This window comes from Hemibagrus wyckioides, linkage group LG11 (assembly GCF_019097595.1).
Source record: "Hemibagrus wyckioides isolate EC202008001 linkage group LG11, SWU_Hwy_1.0, whole genome shotgun sequence".
NCBI classification, from domain to species: domain Eukaryota; kingdom Metazoa; phylum Chordata; class Actinopteri; order Siluriformes; family Bagridae; genus Hemibagrus; species Hemibagrus wyckioides.
In genome coordinates this window covers 21,796,200-21,823,245 of record NC_080720.1, presented here as the reverse complement: position 1 = coordinate 21,823,245, position 27,046 = coordinate 21,796,200, and the positions used below count along the sequence as shown (strand labels likewise).

The 27,046-nt window shown below is 41.2% G+C and overlaps 1 protein-coding gene across 15 annotated transcripts in view; it reads left to right on the top strand.

The window, feature by feature from the left end:
* foxp1b (forkhead box P1b) overlaps window positions 1-26,578 on the top strand; it is a 157,811-nt gene extending 131,233 nt beyond the window's left edge. For 12 of the 15 annotated variants that reach the window (XM_058402839.1, XM_058402837.1, XM_058402831.1 and 9 more), the window contains 11 exons: window positions 1,424-1,622; window positions 7,439-7,546; window positions 12,498-12,585; window positions 13,711-13,794; window positions 16,476-16,722; window positions 16,845-16,921; window positions 17,633-17,734; window positions 19,108-19,229; window positions 20,217-20,286; window positions 20,690-20,856; window positions 23,048-26,578. In XM_058402839.1, coding sequence (XP_058258822.1) covers window positions 1,424-1,622; window positions 7,439-7,546; window positions 12,498-12,585; window positions 13,711-13,794; window positions 16,476-16,722; window positions 16,845-16,921; window positions 17,633-17,734; window positions 19,108-19,229; window positions 20,217-20,286; window positions 20,690-20,856; window positions 23,048-23,189 — 1,406 coding nt within the window. In that variant the 3' untranslated portion in view covers window positions 23,190-26,578. Of the gene's footprint in view, window positions 1-1,423; window positions 1,623-7,438; window positions 7,547-12,497; window positions 12,586-13,710; window positions 13,795-16,475; window positions 16,723-16,844; window positions 16,922-17,632; window positions 17,735-19,107; window positions 19,230-19,547; window positions 19,718-20,216; window positions 20,287-20,689; window positions 20,857-23,047 lie in introns of all 15 variants that reach the window. The other 3 variants (XM_058402841.1, XM_058402840.1, XM_058402844.1) reach the window with 2 other exon arrangements.
* Window positions 26,579-27,046: the final 468 nt, after the last annotated feature.

Here is a 27,046-nt window from a genome sequence, read left to right as displayed (position 1 = left end):
AACATGAGTATACGGCAAAGTTGAACTGCCAGAAAGCACAGCAAAAGGACACACCCGATATCCACAGCAGCACAAAGATGGTCCTGTGGAACGTGGAAAGGTTATTGATTGGTCCCGCAATAATTTCCTCCGGCTCTTTGATATGCAAACGATCTTGAGTGAATTTACAGCAGTACTATCAGACTCATTTCACAGTTCTTAGTGTCTCTCTCTCTCACTCTCTCTCTCTCTCTCTCTCTCTCTCTCTCTCCAGAGCTTTCCTCGCCTCATTAGCCCACTGTTCTCCATTACCGGCATAATTAAAATCTTTAGTAGCTTATCAAATTCAAAATATTTTCTGCTGATCGCATTGAGGTCTTCAACTCTCCGGTTATTTTGCCACAAAAGGAATAAATTAAGACTAAGCATTTGTGTGTGTGTGTGTGTGTATTACAGTTAAATGCTTGAAAGGGAATGCTTGGTATCTGCAAAGAAAGAGAGCGATTGATTGAAGGCAGGAAATAAAAATTTACAGTGTAATTCAGATAAGCAGAGGGTAAATCATCTTCCTTTATATTTTGAAAATTGATTCAATTAATAGCCACAAGAGTTGATGGTTCCTTCCACCAAAGCCTCTCGTACTTCATTTTATATTTCCAAGTCCATACTGTCAGGCTAATCACTAGGAACCAACGTCTGGTATGCATGGTATATATACGGTACTGTATTTATAGCATATGAATCACTAGCTATTGCTAATGCAGCAGCTCAGTTCAGTCACATTTAACTTGGTCATGGACAGCGATTTAATGGTACAGGGAGCTTTGTGTGTGTGTGTGTGGGTGTGTGTGTGTGTGTGTGTGTGTGTGTGTAAGTGTGATCTGGCCATGACAAAAAATAGAATGTTGTGTTGAAGCTGCAGTGTGCCATATTAAATGTGCTTTAAGTTGTGTGTGTCAATTAGGCGGTGCGGAGCTTTAAGTATTTTGCACATTAACTTGCTTTTCAGAATATTACCCTAGGGGCTTGGTTTTTTTTTTTCTGTCCTCTTCCTTGCTCCCCCTTTTTACCTCGCTCTGTCTTTCTTTTTTTCCCTCTGAGTGAACGTTTTTATGTGTTAAAAACCTGCTCTTGTGAACTTGCTCCCTTGTCTCAGAAGATGAGTCAGATTTCACGGCTTGTCTGTATGTTAATTATTTACTTTAAGCATGAAATGCACATGAATGCCACAGTTTTGTATACACAAACACCCTCGGTGAAAGAGAGAGAGAGAGTGCGTGGTTCGAGCGCATCTCCTGACGCTTACCCGTAGTGGAACAATTCCTAATTAATACGCTCCTTTGTTTACTCAGCCTCTTGTTTTTTTTTTTATTTAATTACAGCATGAGTGGAAGTGGATTAGCCCATTAATTGATTTAATTATCCAATTTGTTTTTTGTGGCAGGCGTGATTCCAGCTGAGCTGCAGCAGCTGTGGAAGGAGGTAACGGGCGCACACGTGAAGGAGGAGAACAGCGGCAGCAACAACGGCCACCGTGGCCTGGACCTGTCCTCCGCCTCACCCGTGCCTCCCAAAAGCAGCCTCCTCAACCAGCACGCTACGACCAACGGCCAGTACAGCAGCCACGCACTCAAGAGAGAGAGGTGAGAGCGCGGTTAGAAATGCTAAACACTGTTATTACAAATGACAGGCTTTTTTTTTTTTCCCTCATGGACAACCTTTCAATTTCTTGTAACACTGACGCACAATTCAATTGTTTAACTCTTCACGCTAATAACCTGTTATATCTTTCACAGCTGTGTTTAATCGAATCTAACATTCATGTGTGTAACATGTGGGTGCCATATGTCTTGACCCTAGCCACAGTTAAATAGGAGTATGCTGTGCTATAGATAGATGTCTTCTTGAGGCAGTGGGTGTTTTCATTTTATATTTCTATATGTATTTTTCCCGTATCTATTTATTTTTTTTTTTTCCCATCCACGGAGAATAAGTGTTACCGAAACATATTAAGTGTTTCACCACCTCCTTCCTGTCATCTTTGACTAAAGCAAACAGGCCCTCCTTGTTTCCTCATTCAAGATTGCAATGCCTTCAGGGGAAGCAGATTTTGATGGACAGCTACCCATAAGGCTTGGCCTAGTAACTATTAATTTGTCGTTAGTAAGTACCTCACTCTTTTCATTAAGGGCACAAGCTCTGCAGGCCAATTCAGTCTTTGGGGAGGGGAAGCGAACACCTGGGAGTCCATGGCTATTTCTGCGGCTAGATTACAGCAATGGGAATAGGCCCATTTCCTTATTAATTACCAGCTTACTTCAGTAGACATCGCTATTTGTGTTCGACTCTAAGTACTTGTGAATGCTCAGCCGTGTGGTTTGACTCCTGTTTGTTAAATAAGACTTGAATTAACCTCAAAACACAGATAACACACCCCAGTAAATGTCAGTTATTAGATTGCTCCAGGTTGAGCTGTGTTGTAATTGTAGCTCTAAAGAGGATTCAGAGGTTAAATAAGAAGAGAGGCTTAGAGGAGCTCACTGTTTTAGCACTGTGAGGAAAGGAAGCAGGTCATATTTTCTGAGCATTCTTTAGGTAAAAGGCTTGACATCATCCTGACATGGAGATTTATTTGGAAAAAGCGTCGTGTCGCCGCTGTGTCTTTGAGGAAGAAATTAATTTGGCGTGTAACGCGTTCACTTGTTTTTATCTGCCGAGGCCTGATCTTTGAACTGCTTGCTAGAAGCCTCAAGGCACTGTGAGCTCATTCCTTCTCTCACTCCGTCTCTCTCTCTCTCGCTCTCTCTCTCTCTTTCTCACACACACACTTTCATATTTGGCTGATCACAACCTGTGAAAGTGATGTAAATGAAAACACAGTCAATACAGCAAATCCAGGCCTGGCTGGAATGAGCATAAAAATCTCACAATCGAATTCTCCATTTAATTGAAGCTACAGTCGCACTGGGTCACAACAGTGTCACTCTTGCTGAGAAGTTATTCCCTCATGGACAAGATAAAGGGACTCGTACGCAGTATACAATTCACTGTCTGACAGATTTTCTGTAAATCGTGAAATAGTTTCCTGTACCCAGTGTGTTCACCGTGTTCAGGACACAGGGAAATGGGTGTAACACACAGACACATACTTACAGTGATTATTGTGCAAGGACTAAAACATGACAAGCTGTACTGTTATAGTAAAATAGAGTTCACCATTCACCATTTCACCATTGCTTACATGATAGCAGTTTGTTTTAATTATTTAGATAGAAAAAAGAAAGCTTCACTGAAATTAAGTACATATTTTGAATTTTAAATCAGGTTATTTTTATAATAAGCTTCGATTATATGGATCATCCACCTGTGATATAGTTCTTACTGGAGAAATGATAACATGTTAAACAGGCACATTGAGAGAAAAGGTCTCTCTCTCTCTCTGTCACTCACACCTTCACACCAAAGTACACAAACAAGTCGTCCATCCACTTTGGAAAAAAAAGAAAAAAAACAGATAGGAAAACAAGCTCAAGGAGGGAACTGAGTCTTCTTTAAAACATTGGAGAAGACGGGAGTTAAAGCTGAGCCTCTCCCTCTCCAGCACGTGCCGTCGAAGATTAAAGAAGACGTCAACAGCAGTTTAGTGCACGGCAGCATGAAGAAGGCACTCTGCAGGCTGAATATGCAGCAAGCATCTCAGATCTGTCAGAAGAGTGAGCAGGTGATCGCTCCCTCGCTTCTCTCCTGCACTCACTCTCTCACCGTCTCTCTACACACAACTCTGTTCAGAGACGGCGTTAACAAAAAAAGTCATTATCACTCTATAACACTTTCTGTAAATTAGAGAACAGTTTTAATAGCTCTGTGCTTTGAAGATGCATCACTTGTTTGTTTGTTTGTTTGTGTGGAACGATGCAAGAACGTGCTTCAGCTATTCCGGCTGCTTTCACAGATTTCTGTTCACTTCTCTACACCTTGGCTGAACCCTGGAGGGGTTTAGAGCAGGTGATTTGTAAAGTCCTGTTCACAAATAGAAAAATATGTCCTCTTTTTTTTTTTGTCTCGATGAGCCTTTGATGCTTTTTTTTTTTTTCTGGAGTCCTTTTTGTCATGCAACAGCCAGCAGGCACTGAGTTGATGGACCTGCTCCCTCCAGTCCTGCCGGATCATTTTCCTCTCGGCCCGTTAAGTACCATGTAGTTAGGTTCATGTGTCATATAAAAATCTGGCCAGTCACTGCGACGCCTGCAACTAAAACCTTAAGTGCATCCACAGGCGTCGTTCGCTTGCTTTTCACTTCCGTCTTAAAGGAAAGGAGAAGAAATCCAATCGCTCAGCGCACGTTTTAGATGCGGCCCGCTCCTGCTTTTAGCAGCCTCGCTGCTCTCCCAGTGGTGCCGGCCGTGGAGACGAGGCACTCACACACACCCAAATATGATAAAAGCCTTCAACTTGTCAGTCCATCTGACCCATCAGCACTCCGTAAAGGGCCAACAGCTGCATGAACCTGTGCAAACCTATGCTGAGATACTTATCTTATTTAGAAGAAATTATTTAGAGAAATTCAAGAGGATGTTCCGACACGGATTCACCGGCAATCTTCCGGAGAAAAGAGACAAAAGTGTTGCCCCTGTTGTTCTACCTCTTATCCTTCCCAGCATGCATCAGCAAGGAAGACGCTCAGGGGACATGCAGCTCAGCGAATTTGTTAAAGAGATAAATAATCAGATTCGGGTCCCCTTTTCCCCACCGACTCTCCCCTTTAATTGATCTTCCACTCTGAAAATGATAATTAAATCATTTTAGGGGCGAGTCTTAGTGAGAATTGAGTCGGGGGTTGGGGGAATTGGCTAAGGGCTCACCGTGGTTTCTCCTTTGAAAAAAAAAAATTATACAAATTATGTTGTGACTTAAAGCAGTTTCTCTGTGTAAACTCAGACCCAGATCCTGTATCACTGGTGTAACTGTAAGGTGTCTCCAATTGCTGTCTTTTTCTAAATAATTAAGATTGCATTGATTTCTTTTACTGAATCGCCATAACGTAATGCGACCCAGCTACATTTCATATCGTGAGCAGTTAGACGTTTAAGTATCCTTGAATTTCACTGTGCACTTTTGTTGGCAGTGTGTTTAACCTCGGGGCCTGTTTGACCGTAGCTTAAGGGTATTGCCTGAAGTCTGCTTCACTTCACTGACTTTCTTTTTGACCCACCATGTAAGCAGTAAGCAGATGACGTGATTTGCCACACTGAAGTTAAAAGATCATTAGAGGTCGTCTCTTTGCTGTCCCTGAGGCGGCTTGACTATAATAGACCTGCCTGGAGACAAGTCAAATTTAATACAGCTGAAGCAGCACAAGAGCTGCTTTTAGACTGCTGGACTGAAATGGGGTCGTCATTGTAAGGACCCTCCCCTCATCCCAAAATCCCAGTCCCCTATTACCCTCTAATGTTCCGCTCTTTAAATTTTGCCATTTCCCACAATTTAGTTACTTAAACCGAGTCACTTTTGTCATCATTTGCCTCTCTCAAGTCCTCAAGCACTCCGCTGTTCAATATCGTTTTAATACTAAATTAAGCAACATGCGAAGGAGAATTAAAAACGAGGAGGTCTTTAAATTAAAAATCACCTCTCTGTTCGCCAGATGGACATTGTGCTGGTCCTTGTTAAAAAGTCATTAGAATATATCTTGCCCGGTCTATTTATTAGCCGTATCGAAACCAAGGTCTTAATGTGTATGTATAATTCATGATTGAATTATACAAAAAAAAAAAGATATTTCTGATTTCTGGAAAGGAAAAGCAGTATGCTAAATACGTTCATAAATGATTTGCTTTTTCCTTTAATGTGGCTCGATTATTGCTTGTTCACTACAACGTTGACTCTTCAGCAAGAAACCAATTATACAAAACAAAAAATGTGAAAACTCCCACATTTGTTGCAGCACTATTTCATATCTGGACACTACAACCTGTGAGTCTAGTGAAATGGATCAGTCGGGGTTTATTAGTTTGAGTTTGTGTAAGGAGTGAGTGAAAGAGCAGGGAATTTATTATTAGTGGGGGGAAAAGGTGGGAACATGTGAAATGAAAGCTTGTTGGTTATGAGGAGAAGGTATGCATGCTGTTTCCTAATGCTGTTGCACTGGTTAGCAAAGGGATGTGGTTTGCTGAGAGGTGCAAGCGTTCACTCTGAACACAGATGATGTTACACTCACGCCTCAAACGTGTGGCAAGGAAAATTCCCACAGAGCGGCTTGGTGTCCTGACGTGCCATCTGACAGTTTATCTAACTTTCACCCTCTCAACCCTGTCATTTATGCCATATAGGCTGCAGTCAGTGTACGAATTAGCTTTTGAAGGTGAGACCCAACGGTTTCCAGGCTGTTTGAGGAAGCTGCATACAGTTGGTTATTGCTGCCTCTTTTTTTAACTGATAAATTTAACATAGCTTATGCAAGCATTTTCAGTTCAGTGTGACAGCCAGTGGGTTATGTGATCTTAATAAGACAACAAAAAAAAAAAATCTTGACTTGAAGACTGTCCTGTGGGGGAATAAAATGTGATGGCTGTTACAAAACACCTTCATAAATGTTAAATAAACTTCCATCTCTTTTTGAATAAACCTTGACCGGATCATTGATGATTATATGATTTTTTTTTTTTTCTCAGCACTTTCTATTATATAGTAGTCACTGTAAATATGTTTTTACTATAGAAACGATAACATTAGTGCATTAATATGTCTTTCATTTATTTCTTTATTTTTTTAGCCTACACTATTGTCAGAGCCGTTCTGTTATGAAAAGAGCCATTCTGTAAACTTTTTTTTAATAAGATTTAAGAAAGCAACAACACTGCAGCATTTAAGCTAGTTTTGTATAATAGTCACATATTCTGCTTAATGCGATCACTACTCCAGTAGTCGGAGCAAAAAAGTATTTCAGACGTCAGTGAAAATGAGTGTTAAATCCTCGCTTGCACACCCAGGCCGTTGCCATCTCTCAGCGGGCAGATAAATTGATAGCAGGTGGAGTGTGTTTACTGTTTGCACTCGGTGGGCGCTGGCCAGCTGGATTAGGAAGCTTCCTGTTGTGGGAAAGGCAGGCTGCTCCAGGTGGATGGAGGGATCACGGTTCAGCAGTCAGAACTGAAAGGACATGCTGTTTCAAAGCCCCACGTATAAGCAGACACCCAGAATTAGCTATTGATTGGCCGTGCACCGGACCACAAGGAAGCCAATGATCACATGTGAACACTGATCACAGTGATCACTTCCCCTGGAGGTTAGACTCCATGTTAAAGTCAGTGCTGGGACACTGAGGTATATAATCTTAGCACAGTTGTTTGAACATTAATACCCTCAATAGGATGAGGGTTAAATGCTTTACTACTAACTTTGTGACATAAAGTGTGGCTGAAACTGTTTTACTGATATTAATGTGTTTGTCTTTCCACAGCTCGGCGCTGGACGAGCACACACACCACAGCCACCCGCTCTACGCACACGGCGTGTGTAAATGGCCAGGATGTGAAGCAGTGTTCGAGGACTTCCACTCTTTCCTCAAGTAAGAGAGGGAAAAAAATCCTCACTCTAACATACACACAACTCTTCAAACTTATGAAGGTGAACCCAGTTGTATCGCTCGCTCCTACACCGTGTGCTTTAATAGCATCTCGCCTTGCTCCTGTGCTCCCCCTTTCATTTAGCCATTCAGCCACGCTACAGGTGGACCCTCCGTGTGTGTGTGTGTGTTTGTGTGTGTGCGCAAGAGTGATAAGTGCTGTTCCCATGGTGATTTCTGCCACTTTGTCCCAAACAAACATGAGAGGCATGTTTATCTGCAGCAGGCCGCACCACAAGAGCGCTGCAGGTTTGCCCTTGTCTTTTCTCTGCGGACAGAGATAGGGGCCCTCTCATTCCTCCTTCCACTCACTGCCTTTTATGTCAGTTTTTTCTTTCTTTTTTTTTACACTTACAACTGGTTGTTGCAGCGAGACAAGATCACACACTCATTCTGTAAGTGAACATAAGAATTGTGTACACAGGTTTCGGCAGAACAAAGCAAGTCTGCGCCGATTACAGCGACAATCTGTTAGCACACGAATCCTACAGCTTAGAAGCTCAAGCCCCAACACGCTGATGATACAAATGTATACAGCAGCTGTGTCTTTTACCTTTTGCCCTTATGTTATGAGCCCATGTGCTCCGGGCGAGTCATGTGACACACTGAATGTATATATGCATAGCAGGCACTAAAGTAGGAGGTGTTTACCCTCAGACTGTACTCTTAGCAACAGGAGAAATATAATGGCAAACTCTTGCTTCTCCTAATCTCCATAATCTTAGTCTGTTGAGTGTGTGGACTACAACACAAAGATGATGAGAACAAGCAGCACATTGTGCACAAGCAGAGATTGTGTATCAGGCCACATTACATCAAAAGAAAGCACACAGACCAAAAGACCCACAGAGACGTGCAAGGCCACGGCCGCTCTCCTGCTCCTCCTTCTCCGCATCCCCTGCATTTCACTTCACATTTCAGAGTCAGATTGCTTGCCACTCAGTGAAGTTGATTTAACAGAGGTGTGTAAAAAAAAAAAAATGTGGTGCATGGAACTGTAACCGTTTCTCCAGATCGCGTTGCAGATAATGTCGTAATCTTCCTCTGTCGTCTGCTAGCCAGCAAAAGTAAGCGTTAATGAGTACGCTTGTGCTCTTTCAAGCTGTAAGCATAATGGAACGTGTGCTTTTCCCACTTCACACAGCAAATATCTAAACAGGAAAATGGAGTGCCTGTTTCTCATATGTTACAGCAGGCTTTGGAGTGTCCCGCTTAATCCATCCATCCTTTTTTTTCCCCCTACTCTCTGTGGCTTAGTTCATAGCTTCATCATTTGTTTACAAAAATGAGTGGAATTAGCATCTGAGAGCTTGGCGAAGGAAAGAAAAAATTCCCTCTCCTTAAAAAGGACCCAAGTGCACTCTGCAGTGTTTTCACAAGTGTTTTTATCATGGCAACATCTTGTTTACTTTACTTGCTTGCCCTAAACTGCTTGGAACATGTTAAGAAAACACTTGTAGAGGCACCACAAAAGCTGTCTTTGTTTAAACGAGGCAAGGTGAAGGTTCACCCGGCATAGAGGAGGTGTTAGCGCTTGACGCCGTTAAACGTTACCACATGCACCTCCTCCAGTCTGCCGCTCGCCGGCCCAGAAGAATTGCAAATAAAACGCAAAAAGATGAGCGCTCCGTCAGGTCAGACGATAAGAGGCACTGAAAAGCTTCTTTGACTCGAGAGGGAACGAGTGAGGAGCGCAAAGGCAGAAGCATATAGTCAGCAGAACCCGTCTATCTGAGCGCTGTGAAAAAGAAGTGGCGCACTAACAGCGAGCAGATCTCTGCAGCGTGTGCCAACAGCAACAACCAGTATCGAGCCAAGGTGTTGTTTTAAACCCGGAGGTTATTTATTCTGTCTGTGAAAGAAAATATTGCATACCTGGTTGTGCTGTCACAATAAATAAAGTAAATGAAAAGACTAATTCCTGTTTGGGAGATGAGGGCTTGGAGGGAGAGGTGGGCTGCATGTTTGGGGAACAGCACAAGCGGTTTAACAAGAGTAAAGAGCTCTGGATTTTTGTGAAATTTTTGTAAAACCTTCTTTTGTGTGGATGCTTGAATATTCCAGTAAACCCTCCGGGTGATATGTGAATTCCTGTGATCTTTAGCTGGCTCTTTTCTTTCATGGGACTTTGTTTAATATCTATTTATCTATCTGTCTGTCTGTGTGTATGTATATAAGGCATATAGACAGAGACCGTTTACCACACATCCTATTTACTTTCCTAAAAATGCTGTTTGTTGACTTTTGATCTTAGTTTTACTTTCCATATTTATTTTTATGCAAATTGTTTTAGTTCTACAGTAGATACAGTCAGCATCCATCTAAAACATACTAATAGTGTTTGGAGGCCGAGTTTCCCTGAAGCGTAAAAAGATATATTTACTCAGTTCTGAGAAGCAGTTAAAAGACAACACAAAACCTGCCTAACAATGTGAATTACTAATCTTAATGGCAAATAAAATGTGAATAAATAAATGAATACTAAGCGATACTAGGTTGTTTTTTTTCTGGAGGACATATTTGCTCAAGTAAACGTCAGTAGGAACAATAAACAATGGACATTTCTCTAGTTTGCTCAGAGATTGTTGTTATAGCTGTTCCCTCGGTGTGGCTTACACCATCGCTCTTTCAGTATATTATTAAGCCGGCAATAAGACGACAGGCTGTCTCAATGACATGTAAAATGCTGACTGTTTAAGCAATGTCTATTTAACTTGTTTTATTGTGGCAATTTACATTAGAGACTGTCATCCTGCCAGGAAGCTTTATAAAAAGTCCTGCGCTTGAGGTCCAGAAAGTGACACATGTCAGCGCTCATAGTCCCTCCCGCTGTCACTTGTGCCGTTCACGCAGACCTCCTCAAGTCCAGACGCTCTTCTGAGAGGCTGATTTAAGGGCCATTTGAATATTTCATTTCCTATTAATTATGCACTCTTACTCTACATGTCATTAGAAGAGAAAAAGGAAGGGGGAGGGTGGAATCATCCAGTGTAACAAAGGATGAAAGGGAGAGGAGATGCTGCTTCTGCTTTTATGAACTGCAGATTCACACGCGTGTCACGTTGTGTTTTAAGGTGTGATTTTGGATGGACGTTTTAAAAATGTTTGCTCGAAATCCAGCTTGAAAACGAGAAAAAAAAATGACCTTGTTATTATTATACCTTCAGTGCTGTTGAATTCTTAAAATCTGATTGGTCAGAAGCTGTTGATTAGTTTTCTTTTACAGCATGACTCGACAGTAGCGCTGGCTATAATTCAATAATAGGTTTATTTTAATTTTTATTGTTTCTATAGTAGTAATTCATATACTAATTTATAATGCAAGCGATAACAGGAGCTGTCTGGTCTCATGTTTATTTTAAATGGTTAAGAAGTTTGACATGTTCATTAATAAAACACAATTTTCAGTCATCTGCAAAGTTCTGTAGTGTAAGAGGAACTTTGGGATGTGCTGCTAGTGAAAATCAATCAACTTTAAGACTGTAACATCACACCCACCCCATTTGTATTTAAGCCTCTCTGAAAGATTTTATACATGGAAAGTGAAGATTATTATGCAAACAGACAGATATATTTGTATGAGAGATGAGAGACACTCATCCACTATCATTTCGGTCATTTCCTGTGAAGACGCACGTCTTGCACGTATGATCCCCATTCTCATCCATCTGTCCTGTTACCAGGAAGTCTCCCTCACATGCATGTCTGCTTAGCCTCTGCACACAGTGCACACATCTGCAGCAGTGACACTACCAACTCGTCCCTGCCAGCTCCGAGACTGATTAAGCCATCGCTGCTGTGGTTGCGGCCACCGCTTCAGCTTTTTTGATTAGCTATAAATGGCAAGAATAGGTGTGTTGGAAAAGAAAACAGTGGCCGGCATGCGAATTGTGTTTCCCTTCACTCTAACATCACTGCTGTTCAGCTCCACGAGCCCCCACCTGGTGATAGTGACCTACATGGTCAGCAGCGATGTGATATAATTTATGATATATATAATATATTGGATCCATTAGCGGGCATAATGAAGTAGCGAAATGAAAGGGTATTTGTGAAATCGGTTCAAACATCCTGCTCGGCTTATGATTAAATGATTAATGAAATGCCCCTGCATAAGCATTTTTCGAACCTGTAATTCATGCAGAGCCTGATAAAAATCCTCCAATCATATTTCCTTCACTGGCAAAAACCTTATCTCCTCATTTTATATAAATCACCACAAAAAAGGAGGAAAGCCAAAGACTTAGTGGGGCCAGCTACTTATTTAGATTAGTTATAAATGTGTTGGGGGGGGGGTGTCTGGAGTAGAAGAAGATCTTGGCAGTGTAAAATAATCATGCGTAATTATATTCATAATTCAAGTTTATTACAGATTTCATCTCTCTTCTCCTTGTTGTCCTTTGGCTTTTTCTCCTAGCTTCATTTAGTTCCTCTTCATCTCAATGACATAATTAACTGGAAAAACCACCCAAACTAAGTAGATTCCATTTACATTTTGAAAAGGAGAGAGGTTTTGCAGGAAGAGAGTCGGACAGTGTTCCGATTCTGTATTTTCTCCCAGATCATTATTCTTACCTCATACATAGGTTTCCATAGATACGGCCACCGCATTGCAAACAGTCGCTTTTTATTTATTTATTTATTTTTATTTATTTTTTATTTTTTGTGGGAAGAGGCGCTCATTCATGTGATGTTTCCACACATGGACTTATTTATTTTGCATAATTTCTGTACAATGCGGACAAAAGGAATGATTGTCCCACACACCACGCAGATAACGTAACTCCGTATTTCAACATCCAACTTTTACCAAATGTGTAATAGTCAGCTGTAAAATGTCATGCTTCTGTCTCACTTTCTGTCTTTCTCTCTATCTCCCTCTCTCTCTCCCCAGACATCTGAATAACGAGCATGCGTTAGATGACCGGAGTACGGCCCAGTGCCGAGTGCAGATGCAAGTAGTTCAGCAGCTGGAACTGCAGGTACCTCCCGTCTTTTCTCTCACTCCTCGCTTCTTCTGCTCCTCTTCAGTCCATCTCCATCCTCCCCACCTCCACCCCTACCTCCCCACCACTCAGAATCTCTCATTGCACATCTGTCCAGTGGCTCAGAGATGTGGGGAGGGGAAAGGCAGGGAACAAAAATGAAATTATTTTGTACATTTGTGAGTAACCAGTCATTAAAAATGTGTTATGTATGCATGACAGCTAGCCAAAGATATATGGGAAGCCTGGGGCCTTAGTCCAAAAGATAATTACATTTTGAATTTTACTGGGTTTTAAAGTCATTTATGACTTCTAACTATTTGGCAGCCCAATAAAACATTCAGTGATGGGCATGCTATTAATAATGCTCGGTTTTTATGGAAAAACACACGTTTCGAGCATTTCGTCAGTAAATACCACTTCTGCTGATTAATACATACATTGAGTGGTTTTAGCGCCAACAGTTGTAATGGCAGCTAATGTATATGCATAAGGATATTACTTATGCATGTATTCAGGGACGAGAAGGTGATGTTCCATTAGAGCAGATTAGCAAAAACGAGCGACAGACAACAACCCAGGAACATCTTAAGAGTAGTGTAGCTCCTAACACCATCCAGCCTCCCACCCATGTCCACTGAAGTGAATAAAACAAGAACAGTCGGTCGATTCATCACTACGTTCATAAACTGTATGCGTCTGTTTATCCATGCTTACCAAGCAGTGCATCCTATTCCGACTGGCCAACAGCACAAACATCAGTCAGGCTTTCATGTTTGGGTTTGGCACAAAGAAAAGGTGTAGTGTGTTTAGGTGTGTCTCAGACAGCTGTCTGTTGCTTAGTTCTGTGTGTTCCCATAACATGTACAATGTTGCATTGGTTAAATAGGAGGCATTTTTCGACGATTTCTGTGACAGGCCAGGAATCTGTATTTTGAAGGCAGAGGACAAGTGTAGTCTGCATGGGCTGTATGTTTGATATTAACCCACATTCATCCTCTCGTAAGGATCGTTTTTTTTTTTTTACATTGTGTGGAAAATTGAAATGAAAATGAGCAGCTTTTTCAAACCTGCTGCTCATTTGTACTTCATCTCTTATGTCCTTTTTTGTCCTGATTACAGTTAGCAAAAGACAAAGAACGTCTGCAAGCTATGATGACTCACCTACATGTCAAGTCCACAGAACCCAAACCCACCCCACAGCCTGTAAGTAACAGCCCTCCCACTTGTTTCCTTGTTTATCTTCTTCCTCCTTCTTTCCTTTGTTAATTGCAAAGAAAATTGCTTTTTCACTATTGCGACATCACTTCAAAAGCCAAAAGATGAAGCAGAACAGCCATAAATAGAAATCCCAGAAAGTAACTGATTGGTTTTTTGATGTAACTGATCTTTTTTTTTTTTCTTACTAAAGGTATAGTACAAATCACCCAACCATAACTAATCAATTTATTTTTTTCTTGTAACATACATGTATGCATAATATTTTTTAAAGACTTCAAAGTTTACTGGCATGCTGAAATTGGTTCACCTTCTAATACCGTTAGTATTGATATTCCTATTGACGTACCTAGTCCTGCTCCTCACTAATTGTAACACTCAGCGACTCCAGACTTAACTAAGAGAATATTCCAAATGTATATGATCTTTATGACTGACCATAGCTTTGGTGATGGTGCCAGACTGGTTGGTTCGAGGATTTCAGGTACTGCTAATCTTCTCACACACAAAAGTCTATAGAGTTTACACTTGATGGTGGGAAGTGAGCTGTAGTTCTGTCTGCAGTAACCCCTTGTAGAGGTCAGAGGAGAATGGCCAGGCTGGTTCAAGATGCCACAAAGGTTATTGTCACTCAAAATAACCACTCTTTACAAACCATGCAGAGCAGAAAAGCATCTCACTATGCACAACACGTTAAAGGACCACAACGGGTTCCACTTTTCTCAGCTAACAGGAATGTGAAGTGGATGCTACAGTGTGACACCACAGGTTCACTGCCCAGCTTTGGTGTGGTCATCTGTTTTTGTAGCGCATTTGCCTCCAAGTTCAACGTGTGCATTTCTGTTGAATACAGTTGTAAAGTTTTGCATGATTTTGCACACTGTGCTGCTGCCACTTGATTAGCTGATTGGATATTTGCATGAATGAGGAGATGTGCTGATGTTCCTATTAAAATCCACATGCTGTAGATTAGCAGGTGTCCATAATTAAGGGTAGGGTTTTTTTTTTTGTTGCAGTGTCGTTTTTTTCTTGTTTGTTTATTTTGCAGCAGTTCGCCGAGTCAAAAGCAGTATAATTAGATCACCAATTACCATTTAATTAATTCCTGTCTGAACTCTCACTTTTTGTGTGTGTGTGTGTTTGTGTGTGTGCTGGAAAGCATCCAAATGGTGAAGAAAACAAAGAGCAGGGCATTGAGCATCTGCCTGTCCTATTGTAAACGTGTGTGTATGTGTGTGAAGATACATTTCTTCTTTGGAACCATCAATAATAATAATAATAATAATGTCACTGTTACATACAACTGTCGAGATATTTTTTTGTATTTAATGTCTGTATATGTCAGTACAAACATACACTGCTCCATAATTGACACAGCAAAATAACATTCACAGTGCAGTAAGGTGCATAATAAGAACCAGCACAAATACAGGCATAGGGAAGCTCTTTAAGGCATTAACAAAAATTCTTACAAAAACAGAAAAGCCATGGATGACGACAACACTTAGCCTTTGTCAGCGTCAGCCTTCTGAATTTCTTTATTATATACATGTCCATCAAGTGGGGCATCAGGATGATAATGAGTGTTAATAGGCTGTGTGGTAATTGTGCTAGATGCGTGTGCTGATGGTCGGGGGTGGAGATGGGGTGGGAAGTGATGGGGGGGCTGGGGCACTGTCTGTTGGCTTGAACCTACCTTGTCCTCCATTTACAATGACAGCATCACAATGTAAAAATTTAGACATCTGATACCGTGAAAGCAATTGACAGGGTTGACATTCCATTAATTTTGTAGCACGAATGCAACCGTTTGTGACCACGACAACTGAAAATCCGTCTTTTTCCCCCCTCTGCTTTTCTCCCCTTCCCTCATCACGCACCACACAGTAATCATGTTTAATTCGAAAACCATGGCCTCCTTTGGCAAATTAGCAATTAAAGCAGTTTGGTGTGGGAAATATGTATTTGTGTCATCAGCCACACTGCACACACACAGATTAATAACAGGAGCAGCAGGTCAGGCTTGCGTTTTCCACTCTAGTGAAAGAGGAGCACAGCTGCCAGGAGATCCACTGTACCACTTAGAGCTCCCTGCTTAATTAGTTTCTTATAGTCATTATTACTTAATACCTCTTTATAAATCTTTTGTTTCCACTTCATAAAAAGGGAACAACCCTGTTTCTTCAGAAGGTTCTGGACCTTCTGGATGTTTTAGCCAGCGCCATCATGCCGAGGGTCAGTCAAATATGCAGTTTAACCAAGGTACCCCCTCCACAACTAGCCGCTAATTAGGATCCTTCTAATATGCGGTTGCAGCCTGTAATTAGTTCAGTTTGGCCTCTTCATCTCTAGCTTATTAGAGGCCTCTCAGGGGCGGGAAAACAAACGCTGTCAACTGGCATGATTCAGGAGCACAACTCAAATTAAGAGGAAAATAAAATTCTCCAAGACAGAGTAAAACAGTGAAGATGTCTCTGAATTACCGCTGGATAGATGGAAGATGGCAGAGGTGGAATAGAGCTCTTTGTCTTTACTAACATTTGTGCCACCCACACAGTGCTCACTGCTCCCGAGGTTGATTTAAGGGTGTGTTTGCAATTAGCAGTGGCATGCACCCAGGCAGTGATTAACGCATCGGTCCAATCTCTCCTTTTTTGTGTGTCTTTCAGCTCAACCTGGTTTCCAATGCCACACTGTCCAAGACGGCCCCCGGAGCATCGCCGCCCCTCAGCCTGCCTCAAACACCAACCACACCCACCACCCCACTCACACCGCTCTCCCAGGCCCACTCGGTCATCACACCCACCAGCCTGCACAGTGTCGGACCCATTCGCCGACGCTACTCCGACAAATACAACATGCCCATATCGCCAGGTAGCTCACTGTTTAATTACAGACAGAGCGGTGGCCCACAGGGTATAATTCTTTATCAGCATTTAAGTTTTTATTATTCTTCAGTCAACTTTTGTATATGAGAGATATTTTTTATCGAACTGATATATTGGTGTTTTTGTGAATTGTATGTGTACCAATAACAGATATTGGCCAAAACAAGGAGTTCTACATGAACACAGACGTGCGCCCTCCTTTCACATACGCATCATTAATACGGCAGGTAAGACTTTGCTCCCAGTGTACATGTTGGTATCTTTTCTCCTCACTCTATACTTTCAAAAACCATTCATATTTTCAGCATGTACGCAAACTGCAAACATTTGTTCATCGTTTTTTTCCTTACAATTAATACTGTTAAAATTTCAAATATAATTTAGACCTGCAACACAAAGATTAACCACCTGCATTGAGCTTGATGGTGTCTGAGAGCAGGGAGTGTGTGCGGGGGGGGGGAGGAGCTCACATACTGTATAACAATTGCTTTTGATGAAGCATTACAGCCGATGTGATTATTAGGAAATTCATTTCCCACAACAGCGGGGATGGAACATCTTTAAGATGCCCAGTCAATTATCAGAGCCAGCCGCTAATCTGCCATTGCACAAGCATTAATCTGGGCAGGGCGATAATTGGCGCCCTGTAATCTGTCCCCGGCAAAATAGTTTTCACTTGTTCTAGTTGCTTAGCAGGAAAGGGTGTATTCAAATGGATGCATTTGAATGAGGCCCACACCAAAAGCATTCTGTAAACAAAGTAGCAGAGAGCATGGATCAGCAGAGGCTTGTTTTACATGCTCCATTAAAGGGAAGGTAGCCTGAACACGCATCTCCTTTTGTTTAAGTCCATGTCTGTAAAGGAAATGGAAAACAAATTGTGCTCATCACCATGTGTGTGTGTGCGTGCGTGTGTGTGTGTGTGTGCTTTTTTCCAGGCGATACTTGAGTCACCAGAAAAACAGCTAACACTAAATGAGATATACAACTGGTTCACGCGAATGTTTGCATATTTCAGGCGGAATGCAGCTACCTGGAAGGTAATCTCTCGGCCCCGTTCTCAACATCCTGGTCTGATAAGAATGTACATTAAGTATTTCTTCATGTCCGAATTATAAATCGTATCAGCTGCATCTTTTGACCATGTTTATGGAAAGAATGAAAAGAAAGCAAATAAAATTCGGGGCTTACATGATTAAAGGCTTACAAGCTCATCGTCTGCGGTTGTGGAAAAAACAGCATATACATGCACACAGAAACACAGAGTAAAACCAGATGGCGATAAAGAAACAGTATGTGAAATTAAGATAGAAAGTGAATAAAATGTGAACGTGTGAGAAAGACTGGCTGACTGGCTGTGACTGTAGCTTTCAGCTCCTTAACTCTGTGCTTCAGCAGTCACTGACAGCTCTGCCATGGGGGCTCATTGTACTTATAACTGCCAGCTCCCGCACTGAAACACACACACACACACACACAGAGGAAAGATCACAAGATAAATAGGATACTCAAAGGCTAATAGGTTCTAACCATTAGATTATCTGAAACCTTTCATTGTGTTTCAGTCGCTTTACCAAAACAACGAGCTTAAAATTTGTTATTGCAGTTTCCATTTGGCTTTTTTCCTTGGGGGAAAAATGTGTTTTTCCGAATGCAAATATAATTTAGCTTAATGATCCTCAGAAGGTGCCGGGAGAGGGGTCCTATTTAAACATATTTTTACATTTGTTTTGGACACTTGACTAGCTTTAACGGGACCCTGGTTCATTTGTTGTTCTTTTTTTGTTTTGTATTGTTTTGTTTCTGTTTCCTGGGTTTTTTTTTTCTTTTGTTTTGGTTGTGTTTTTTGTGCTCAAGCATTTGAGTTTCCACTTTGCATCAAGGCAGGAAACGATCAACTATCTCCTACTTTAACCACAAGCAAATGATAAAGCACCATGCTGACAACCCTGCCATGCAAAGCCATTTGTCACTGAGCTCTTTATTTAGTAAATATTGGCCATGTACTGTACAAATGGGCCTGATGAAAAGGTAAATTATGAACACGGTAAAGCATGTTATAACAGCGTGGTTTCCTTTCATTGTTCAGTGATGTGGCTAAAAGTACTGCTTAACGTGACGGGCCAAAATGTTCTGTTTATTTGATTAAATGTTTTTGCACACTGGAATTCTGTTTGCCTTCTAAGGAGGTCCATTACAGTTGGCACCATGATCACTGGTTCCTTTGTATTTTTAATGTTTGGAAGCCATATTTCTAAGTTAGACAGATGAGAACTTCCAATAAAAGCATCGTCAAATCAAGCCCAGTTTTGCAATGTTAGGCCTGTGTAGTTTTGTATTTTGTAGTGTATTTCCATTGGCTTGTTTCTCTTTGTACTGATAGATTTTTTCTTTTCTTTCACACCAACTGCAGAACGCAGTCCGGCATAACCTTAGTCTTCACAAGTGTTTTGTGCGAGTAGAAAACGTTAAAGGGGCGGTATGGACTGTTGACGAGATAGAGTTCCAAAAGAGAAGGCCACAAAAGATCAGCGGGTAGGTCCACCCCCCTCTCCACTGCACGGCCAAATCCTCCTGTCTCGTGGTGTTGATTGATGGAAAACCGATTCCATATCCACATCATCTTATGTGCTGTGCTGCTGAACTGACTTGCTGCTAGCTTCGCTGTGCATCTCTGTACCCCTACAGCTGCTTGCTGGGACCCACAGTGACTTTGTGTTTGGTCATGCATTCCCTAATCTTCTCACCTGACCATTTTCTGTCTGTCTGTCCATCTGTCTGTCTGGTCATTGCATCTGCCCTGGCTGCTCCTCTCCTTCCCTACCCTCCCTCGGTGCCTCCTCCCCTTTTCAGGGTGCTGTGCGCACTAACCTCTCCCTACACAAGTGCTTTGTAAGAGTCGAGGATGACTTTGGGTCCTTTTGGACCGTAGACAACGAAGAGTTTAAAAGGGGCCGCCACATTCAGCGAGGTCGCCCCCGGAAGCACAGCGTCGACAACATCTATGACAAGCTACTTGTACAGTAAGGACTGCCCGTCCCCCCCACCCCACCCTACCCTTCTCCTTCCTACAATATCCCTGCATGCTTTGCTTCAATGTGCCACATGCTCATCCTGTGTTTAGTTTTTCATTCATCCCTCTTTTTTTTTTTTTTTGGACAGTGTCTTTCTTCTCTGAAATGATCTATCAGCCTTAATGTGTGTAATCTGCGATGCATAAATCTGTTGAGATAGTCGTCTGTCTGAGTCACATAAATAGTACAGCAATACATTTGCGGGTATTGATTTTGTGTTCCTTTTATTGGGCATTGCTCTCTTAATGTGAGTCTTGAGTAGTCATCAATCCACATACAGTTCAAGTACTACTGAGAGTCAGTCATTGGAAACCTTTGTGTTAAATGATTTATCAATACCTGCATGTAGTCACATAGTTAGCACTCATTTGTAGATGACTTTTATGAGTTTATCTCTCTTGCAGTGAAAACTGAAATGGGTCTTGTGTGTGTATGGTCATTTCTACAGGAGTCCTGCTCTAGTAAAAAACATTCAGACCAGTTTGGGATACGGTCCTGTCCTCCCGGCTTCCTTCCAGGTAATTCACCAAGTAGGGCTGGAGAATACGAAGATACAGTATTAATATTGTGCTTATATAAATGTCTAATGTTTAAACAACAACAAAAAAAGCAGCTATGGAAGCATATTTATTTTTTGTAAGTTTTTAATGCTTATATTTGTAAATGATTACAAATTTGAAAGATTTCTTACTTTTTTTTTCCTGTTTAGTGTAAATGCAATAATCATAAATGCTATTTTACTAGCAGTATCTGTGGAAGCATTTATATTATGATGCAAATCGAGTAGAAATTGCCCGGCCCTATCACCTAGCATAAGTCCCGAAGCTTGACCTGTGTACTCATGATGTCTTTGATTCATTCTCTACCATTTAGCACCATCATAACTCCACTCACTCTTGCATTATGTCTCTGCTTTTTCAGGCTTCGATGGCCGAAAACAGCATACCTCTATACACTACCGCTTCCATCGGAAGCCCCACTCTTAACTCGCTTGCCAGTGCTATCCGAGAGGAGATGAATGGGGCCATGGACCACGGCAACAGCAACGGTAGTGACAGCAGTCCCGGGCGCTCCCCTCTTTCAGCTATGTGAGTGTTTCACTCTTTCAACGCTCGCTCTGTATGTGTGTATGTGAGAATGTACAGTATGGGAGTCTAGGTGTGCAAGTATGTAAGTGCCTCAGATATTAAATTGGCTTCCAAAAGCACAGGCTTTAATACACGGCTCATATAATTATGCAGGAACATTTAGCAGAGGAAGTACAAATTGTGATATGTTTTATGCTGCTCAGATCTGAAATCTGAAAGGAAACTCCACCTTTTGGAAAGTCCTCAGTCTGGGACAGATCATAAAGGAAATGCTCTCTCTCTCGCTCTCACTCTCTCTCGCTGTTTTTTCAAGCACCGGGTTTATAAAGGTTTATTGCCTCCGTTTTCTTTAAATATTTACAAAAGCTGTGAATATAAGATGTCAGAGCTCTTTTCCATGGCAGGCGAGACCCACAGTGCGTCCAATAAGCCTCCAAGCTGCTGAAGAGAGAGCATTTTAAAAAAAAAAATGACCTGTTTAAAATTGTGCCAAAACTTTCCCACTGCTAATCAGCTTCATTTCTAGAGTTTGTCTAATATATCTAGGAACAAGGATTTCAGACAATACTGTACTGAACTTTGCTGAGTTCTGGGTTGGAAAAGTGCTTGTACTAATGATTAGGGCATAGCTACAGGCATGGCTCAGTCGCAGGATAGAAATAACAGGATGTGAATGCCAGCCTCGAGCCTGCCTGCCTGCCTTTTAGCTCCTTACTAGCAGTTTTTGGAATGCATTTGCCAAATTAAATAAGTAGCTCAAAATCTATTACTCAGACAGGGGTGTAAGTGCATGTAAAGAATGAGTATAAGTAAAGTTTGATGTTGATGAATGTTGTTTTGTAGTACAAGCCAGATATGCTTTACATACCCCTAGAAATAGTCCCAGATTCCTTTCTGTAAACTGTTCCTCTTACATACAGCCAAAACATTTTTTTAAAAATTAATACTAGGTTTAATTCTGCAGTTATAGAGAGATGTATGTAAAGCAAAGCATTGTGTTGCCTCCTCAGTGGCTCTGGCTACACAAAGCTCAAACTGTTTGCATCTTTGAGGGGAATTTTTTATTATTTTTTTTTAAACCCAAACTGTCGGGAAGAAGATGAGAGGAAAAAAATATCAGTTTATCACTAATTAACACTTGGCAAATGTGCCATACCACAGAAACACAGTTTACAGTGCGCTCGAAACACTGATTAATTTAGAGATTCTCCTACAGCTGTTCTTAATGTTCCTTTTTTTTTCCTTTTCTCTATATTTTTTTTTTCTTCCTCTACTCCACAGCAGTCAGCACTCACGCTTTGGCTCACTGTCCCCGCAGTGTTTCAACAATGAAAATTTGGCAGATCTCATCTCTTAGGAGAATCCCTTGCCCAGACTGTGGGCTGTGGGGAAGGGGGGCTTTGCGTTTTTCCTTGTTTACGGCTGACAGCGTTATTATTCTCGTAAGGGCCCTGTTTCTTATCACCCGGCGTTTGTGTCGAGCCTCCTCGCCAACCCCGAACCGCCTCCGCCTTTTCTCTCTCACTTCCCTGCCAGCACTTTTCTTCCTCCCTTATTGACACTGTGGTAAGGAGGCGCATTAATTTTGTGCGTATTTAAAGCGTGCGTGTCGCTGTCTGCTCGCCGTGTTTTTTTTGGTTTTTTTTCCTCTTCTTCTTTTTTGCCAGCTTGAAGTTGATTAATGACGGAACCTCGTGCAAGGTCGTCCTCTTGGGACCCGCCTCACAGGTTGGGCATGTTAACGAGTGGGAAGAGGAACACACAGCGTGCTGATCTAACGCCACTGGGAGCCTGACAGGCGGCCCGCTCTCTCTTCCCCAAACTCTCCCTCTCTCTCTCTCTCTCTCTCTCTCTCTCTCTCTCTCTGTCTATATGCCGCTCAGTCGCTAGAGTCCATTCTCTCCTCTCCACGTCACGCGTTGTTAATCTCCCTCATTTATCAATTCTTAGTGAATACCCTTGTTGTTGGCAGTTGTGGAAAATAAAGCTCCAACATTTTCCTGATGGTGGAAAAGCAAAAAGGGAACTAAAGTTATCAAGAGCACCAGTGTATTATGGTTACTGGTTAATTAAAAGGACAGCCAGTTGTTTCCCTACTCAGTTTTATATAACATGCATTTAAATTAAAACAAAAACTGTGAGGTTTATTTATGATAAAAAATGTTTTTTTTCTGTGTGTGTGTGTGTTCAGGCATCACATTAGCGTTAAAGAAGAACCACTGGACCCAGAGGAGCACGAAGGGCCGCTCTCCTTAGTGACAGCCAATCACAGTCCAGACTTTGATCACCATAGAGATTATGAGGACGACCACGGGAACGAGGACATGCTGTAAGGCTGCTTTCCCTCGGGTCCTCTCCAAAGGGGCCAAACTTAAACTGAAATCATCTGTGAGACCACTCCCAACCTAGCAAGTCCGACTGGATTCCCAGTCCCTTTTGTTGACAGCTATTAAAAAAAAAAAATTCCAATTTACTCTTAGTGCCATTAATCATGAGATATACATGAGATAAGAAAAAAAAAAAGAACTATTCCATTTGGGAGTATTTTTCAGTTGTTTTTACTTTTTTGGGTTAAAGACAAAGACCAAGCACGTAATTTCTACTTGCGTCCAGTAAAGGAGCCATTTGGTACTGGGGGACTACTACTTCACATTGCCTGGTCTGATGGCATTGAGGCCAGAGCGGACATGAATGAGAAAAACGCGCGCAGAGAAAAGACTGCCACTTTTGCCCTCGAAGTTCAACACTGATTTACAAACTACAGAAGAGTGCACACTTGAATCATTAGCCCCCAAACAGACACTGATGCGGAGCATGTGGGCGCGGGTGTACGTGATTTCAGTTCAATGACACTGCCTTCAAATCAGCTTGGGTTGCTTTCAACCTCAGTGTTGCCTCCAAACTCAGTCTGATGTTTTGATGGCAAAATAATACTTTTATTTTTCATTCTTTTTGTTCTTTTTTTTGTCCCCCTGATTTGTCCTATGCTCTTATTTGCTATATAATTTGACTTTGTTTTCTGTACCTGATCAGACCTCATGCTCATTGTTGTAGAGATTCTGTACGATCTGCACTTGATGATGAATGTGTATAGTTTCTTTCCATGATGTTTCATTTCTCCTTTCCTCTCCATTATTTAATGGGAAACAGAATGTCAAATTTACCATGTAGTATTTTCTGTCATTTATTCCACATTTCAGATCACCATCACACTGTCACATTGCTCACTGTCTCTCTCTCTCTCTCTCTCTCTCTCTCCCACATACACTCACACACACACGCAGGCAGACACACACACACACAGTCCATCTGCATATGCACTCCTCGTAATGAAGGCTTTTTCCACGCATCAATGAAGTTTAATTTTCACAAGGGAATGAATGACAGAGAAATCAACGCAGGTTACGACTTGTCCTTATGAAATACCTTCTGAAATCCCCTCTCATTGCAGTGTGTTAGCTGCAGCCGAATCACTGATCAAAACACTGGTGCGAAAGTGGGGGGAAAGAAAAAATTTAAATGTCAGAATACAATGAAGCAGTGGCAGAGATAATTTTTCTCTTTCTTTTTTTCCCCCCATTCTGTAATTTATGGACTGTCGGGTTAAGGTTAGAGGACTTTAAAGTGCATTCCCTGTTGTTTTAATGTCTTGTTTGCCCACATCAATGATAAGCCCACTCCCTCTCTTATTAGCAGTTGTTAGTAATTACACATGAGATAAAAAGGTTTAAGGGATTACAAGCCACGGTTGGCATTAGAAGCCATGACCACTAAGCATTACAGCATCAGGGGCAGCCCACTATGACCACATGTTTCCTGCCACATTACCTTGGAAACCAGAATGAAGTCAATTTCAGGCTCACATTAAAAACATCCACGGTACAGTGTCGGAGACGGGGACGGGAGGGGGGTGGTAAGGGGACGTCAGAGGGGGTGTGTAAGGGGTGCTGGGCAGCAATAAGCAGCCGCTCTCATTTCCAATTGCCTGCCGATTCATCCAAAATAGCGAAACGTTTCCAGTCTGTAACACCAAGAAGCGAATTAGAAATTAGAAGCGACTTAACCAAATTTTTATGCATCTTGATTTATGACTGCAACCAACCACTCTTTTTAATTTATTATTTGTTTTTATTATTGCTTTAATTATTTTTTTTCCTTGTTTTTGAGTTGTTGATGTGTCTGTTACCGGTGACTACCAAAGATAAATGACAAGTTAAAAAAAAAAAAAAAAAGATGTTCTATGTTCCATGCAATAGCAAAACAAAAGGCCAAATATCCAAATATCCTCCCCATGCAGTGCAAAAGAGGGATAAGAACAGTGTAAGGGTTTGGGTGAATAAATGAGTGAGCTGTTTAACTTTGCTTAAAAGTTTAAAAGCCAAAGGGGTTGTTTAAGGGGCAGCTGCAAGTTTTTCTTTTTCTTTCTTTCTTTCTTTCTTTCTTTCTTTCTTTTTTTTTTTTGCCTTTGACCAAATGGGAAATGGGAGAGAATATGTTGAATAAACACATGACCATATCATAGTGCTGTTCTCTCTGCACCAAGCTGAGGTTAAAGTAAAAGAAGGTTTGTCTTTGTAAAAGTGTCTGGATTAAGTATAAAGGCTAGTAAGTGAAATACACGATGGGGAAAGGATTTAAATAACACAACAATGGACCAGTTTTCTCTCTCTCTCTCTCTCTCTCTCTCTCTCTCTCTCTCTCTCTCTCTCTCTCTCTCGGGTTGTTTTAATGTTCGGATTAGATTGTATGCCACTTACTATGTGAATCCAGTTGTTTCTTCTTAAACATTGCAAATGCTTTATGATTGTGTTTTAAAGTTTTTATATCAACTTTGTTTTTACATTAAAACCAAACACTCCTGTCGACTAATAAGCTGGGTACAAGGTACTTTAATGGCAGTTTTGTTGTTTGTTTGTTTGTTTTGTTTTGTTTTGTTTTTCATGATAAACTCTGGAAATCATTTGATTCACAGAAAATAAACCACACGGGGCGGGCAGCTGTCGACGGGCTGAAAGCAGTCAGAGTGTGAAAGACATGCGCTCATCGTGCGCTAATCCAAATCTCTTAGCGTTAATGTGGGAGAAAGAGGATAAGCAGGTAGATAAGATCATCTTCCGCATGTGTAGCTCAACATTACTAAAGTGAAGCAGCATGAGAAAACTGTTAGTACGCATACCTCAGTTCAGACCTATAGGGAATGATTAAACAAAGAGAAAAAGGAAAAAAAAAAAAAAAGAGATTCCATTTCACTCTGTTGCACTTAGTTGTATGTCCTGCATGTTTAGTCTAAAACTGTAGCAAATGATATTTTAAGAAAGAGTTTTAAAAAAAAAAAATGATATAAAAATGCAAAAAACCTACTTGTTTATCTTGAAGGTCTCATGTTTTTTTGTGTTTTTTTAAAAAAAAAAAAAACCAATTCAAACCTCAGGCCTGTTTTGTTTTCCTTAAAGAAAAGTCAAATCTTTCTCGAAGGTTTTTTCTTTTAGTTTTTGAGGCATGGTATACTGTCTTAGACGCCTTCACGTGTGGGCTTTTATTCCCGTAGGTTGTACATAACACCACATTATATCCGTGTGTGCTTTCTTGTTTTCTTTTTTTTTCTTTTTTTTTTCCTTTTTTTTTTTCTTTAAAAAGAACAAAAATGTTTGTAATGCCATGTTTGCTTTATCATTCGAACTGCTTTGTACTGACTATTAAAAAAACAAAAAAAAAAAACAAAGCAATGACAAACTGCTGTATGTATTGGGATAGCAACGTGCTGCAAGTAATCAATCCACCCCCTTTTTTTTTAATTTTTTTAACAAAGAAGGAGAGTAAGACAGGATGAGGTTTGGGGATAATTACCCTTTTTTATTTTTTTGGGGGGGGTGGTGGGGTTTGAAATCTGTAAAATAGAGAGCAGACTTGTCTGTTATTACTGACCTAAGCGTTTTGGTTTGTATAAAGACTTTCTCCTCTTTTGTGTTTTTGATACGTCTTGTGTTTACTGGTCCGGCGTCTGACCCCTGTCCCCCCCCCCCCCCCCCCCCACTGATCTGGTCCAGATTTTGAAGCTCGGAGCAGACAGGTGTGTTGCCTCAAATGAAAAAAGAAAGAACACTGAAAAATGACTCGAATCATAGAGAGCTGTGCTAAAGTGCTCAGTAATATATCGAGGAGTATCCAATCATTTACATAAAACATGAGG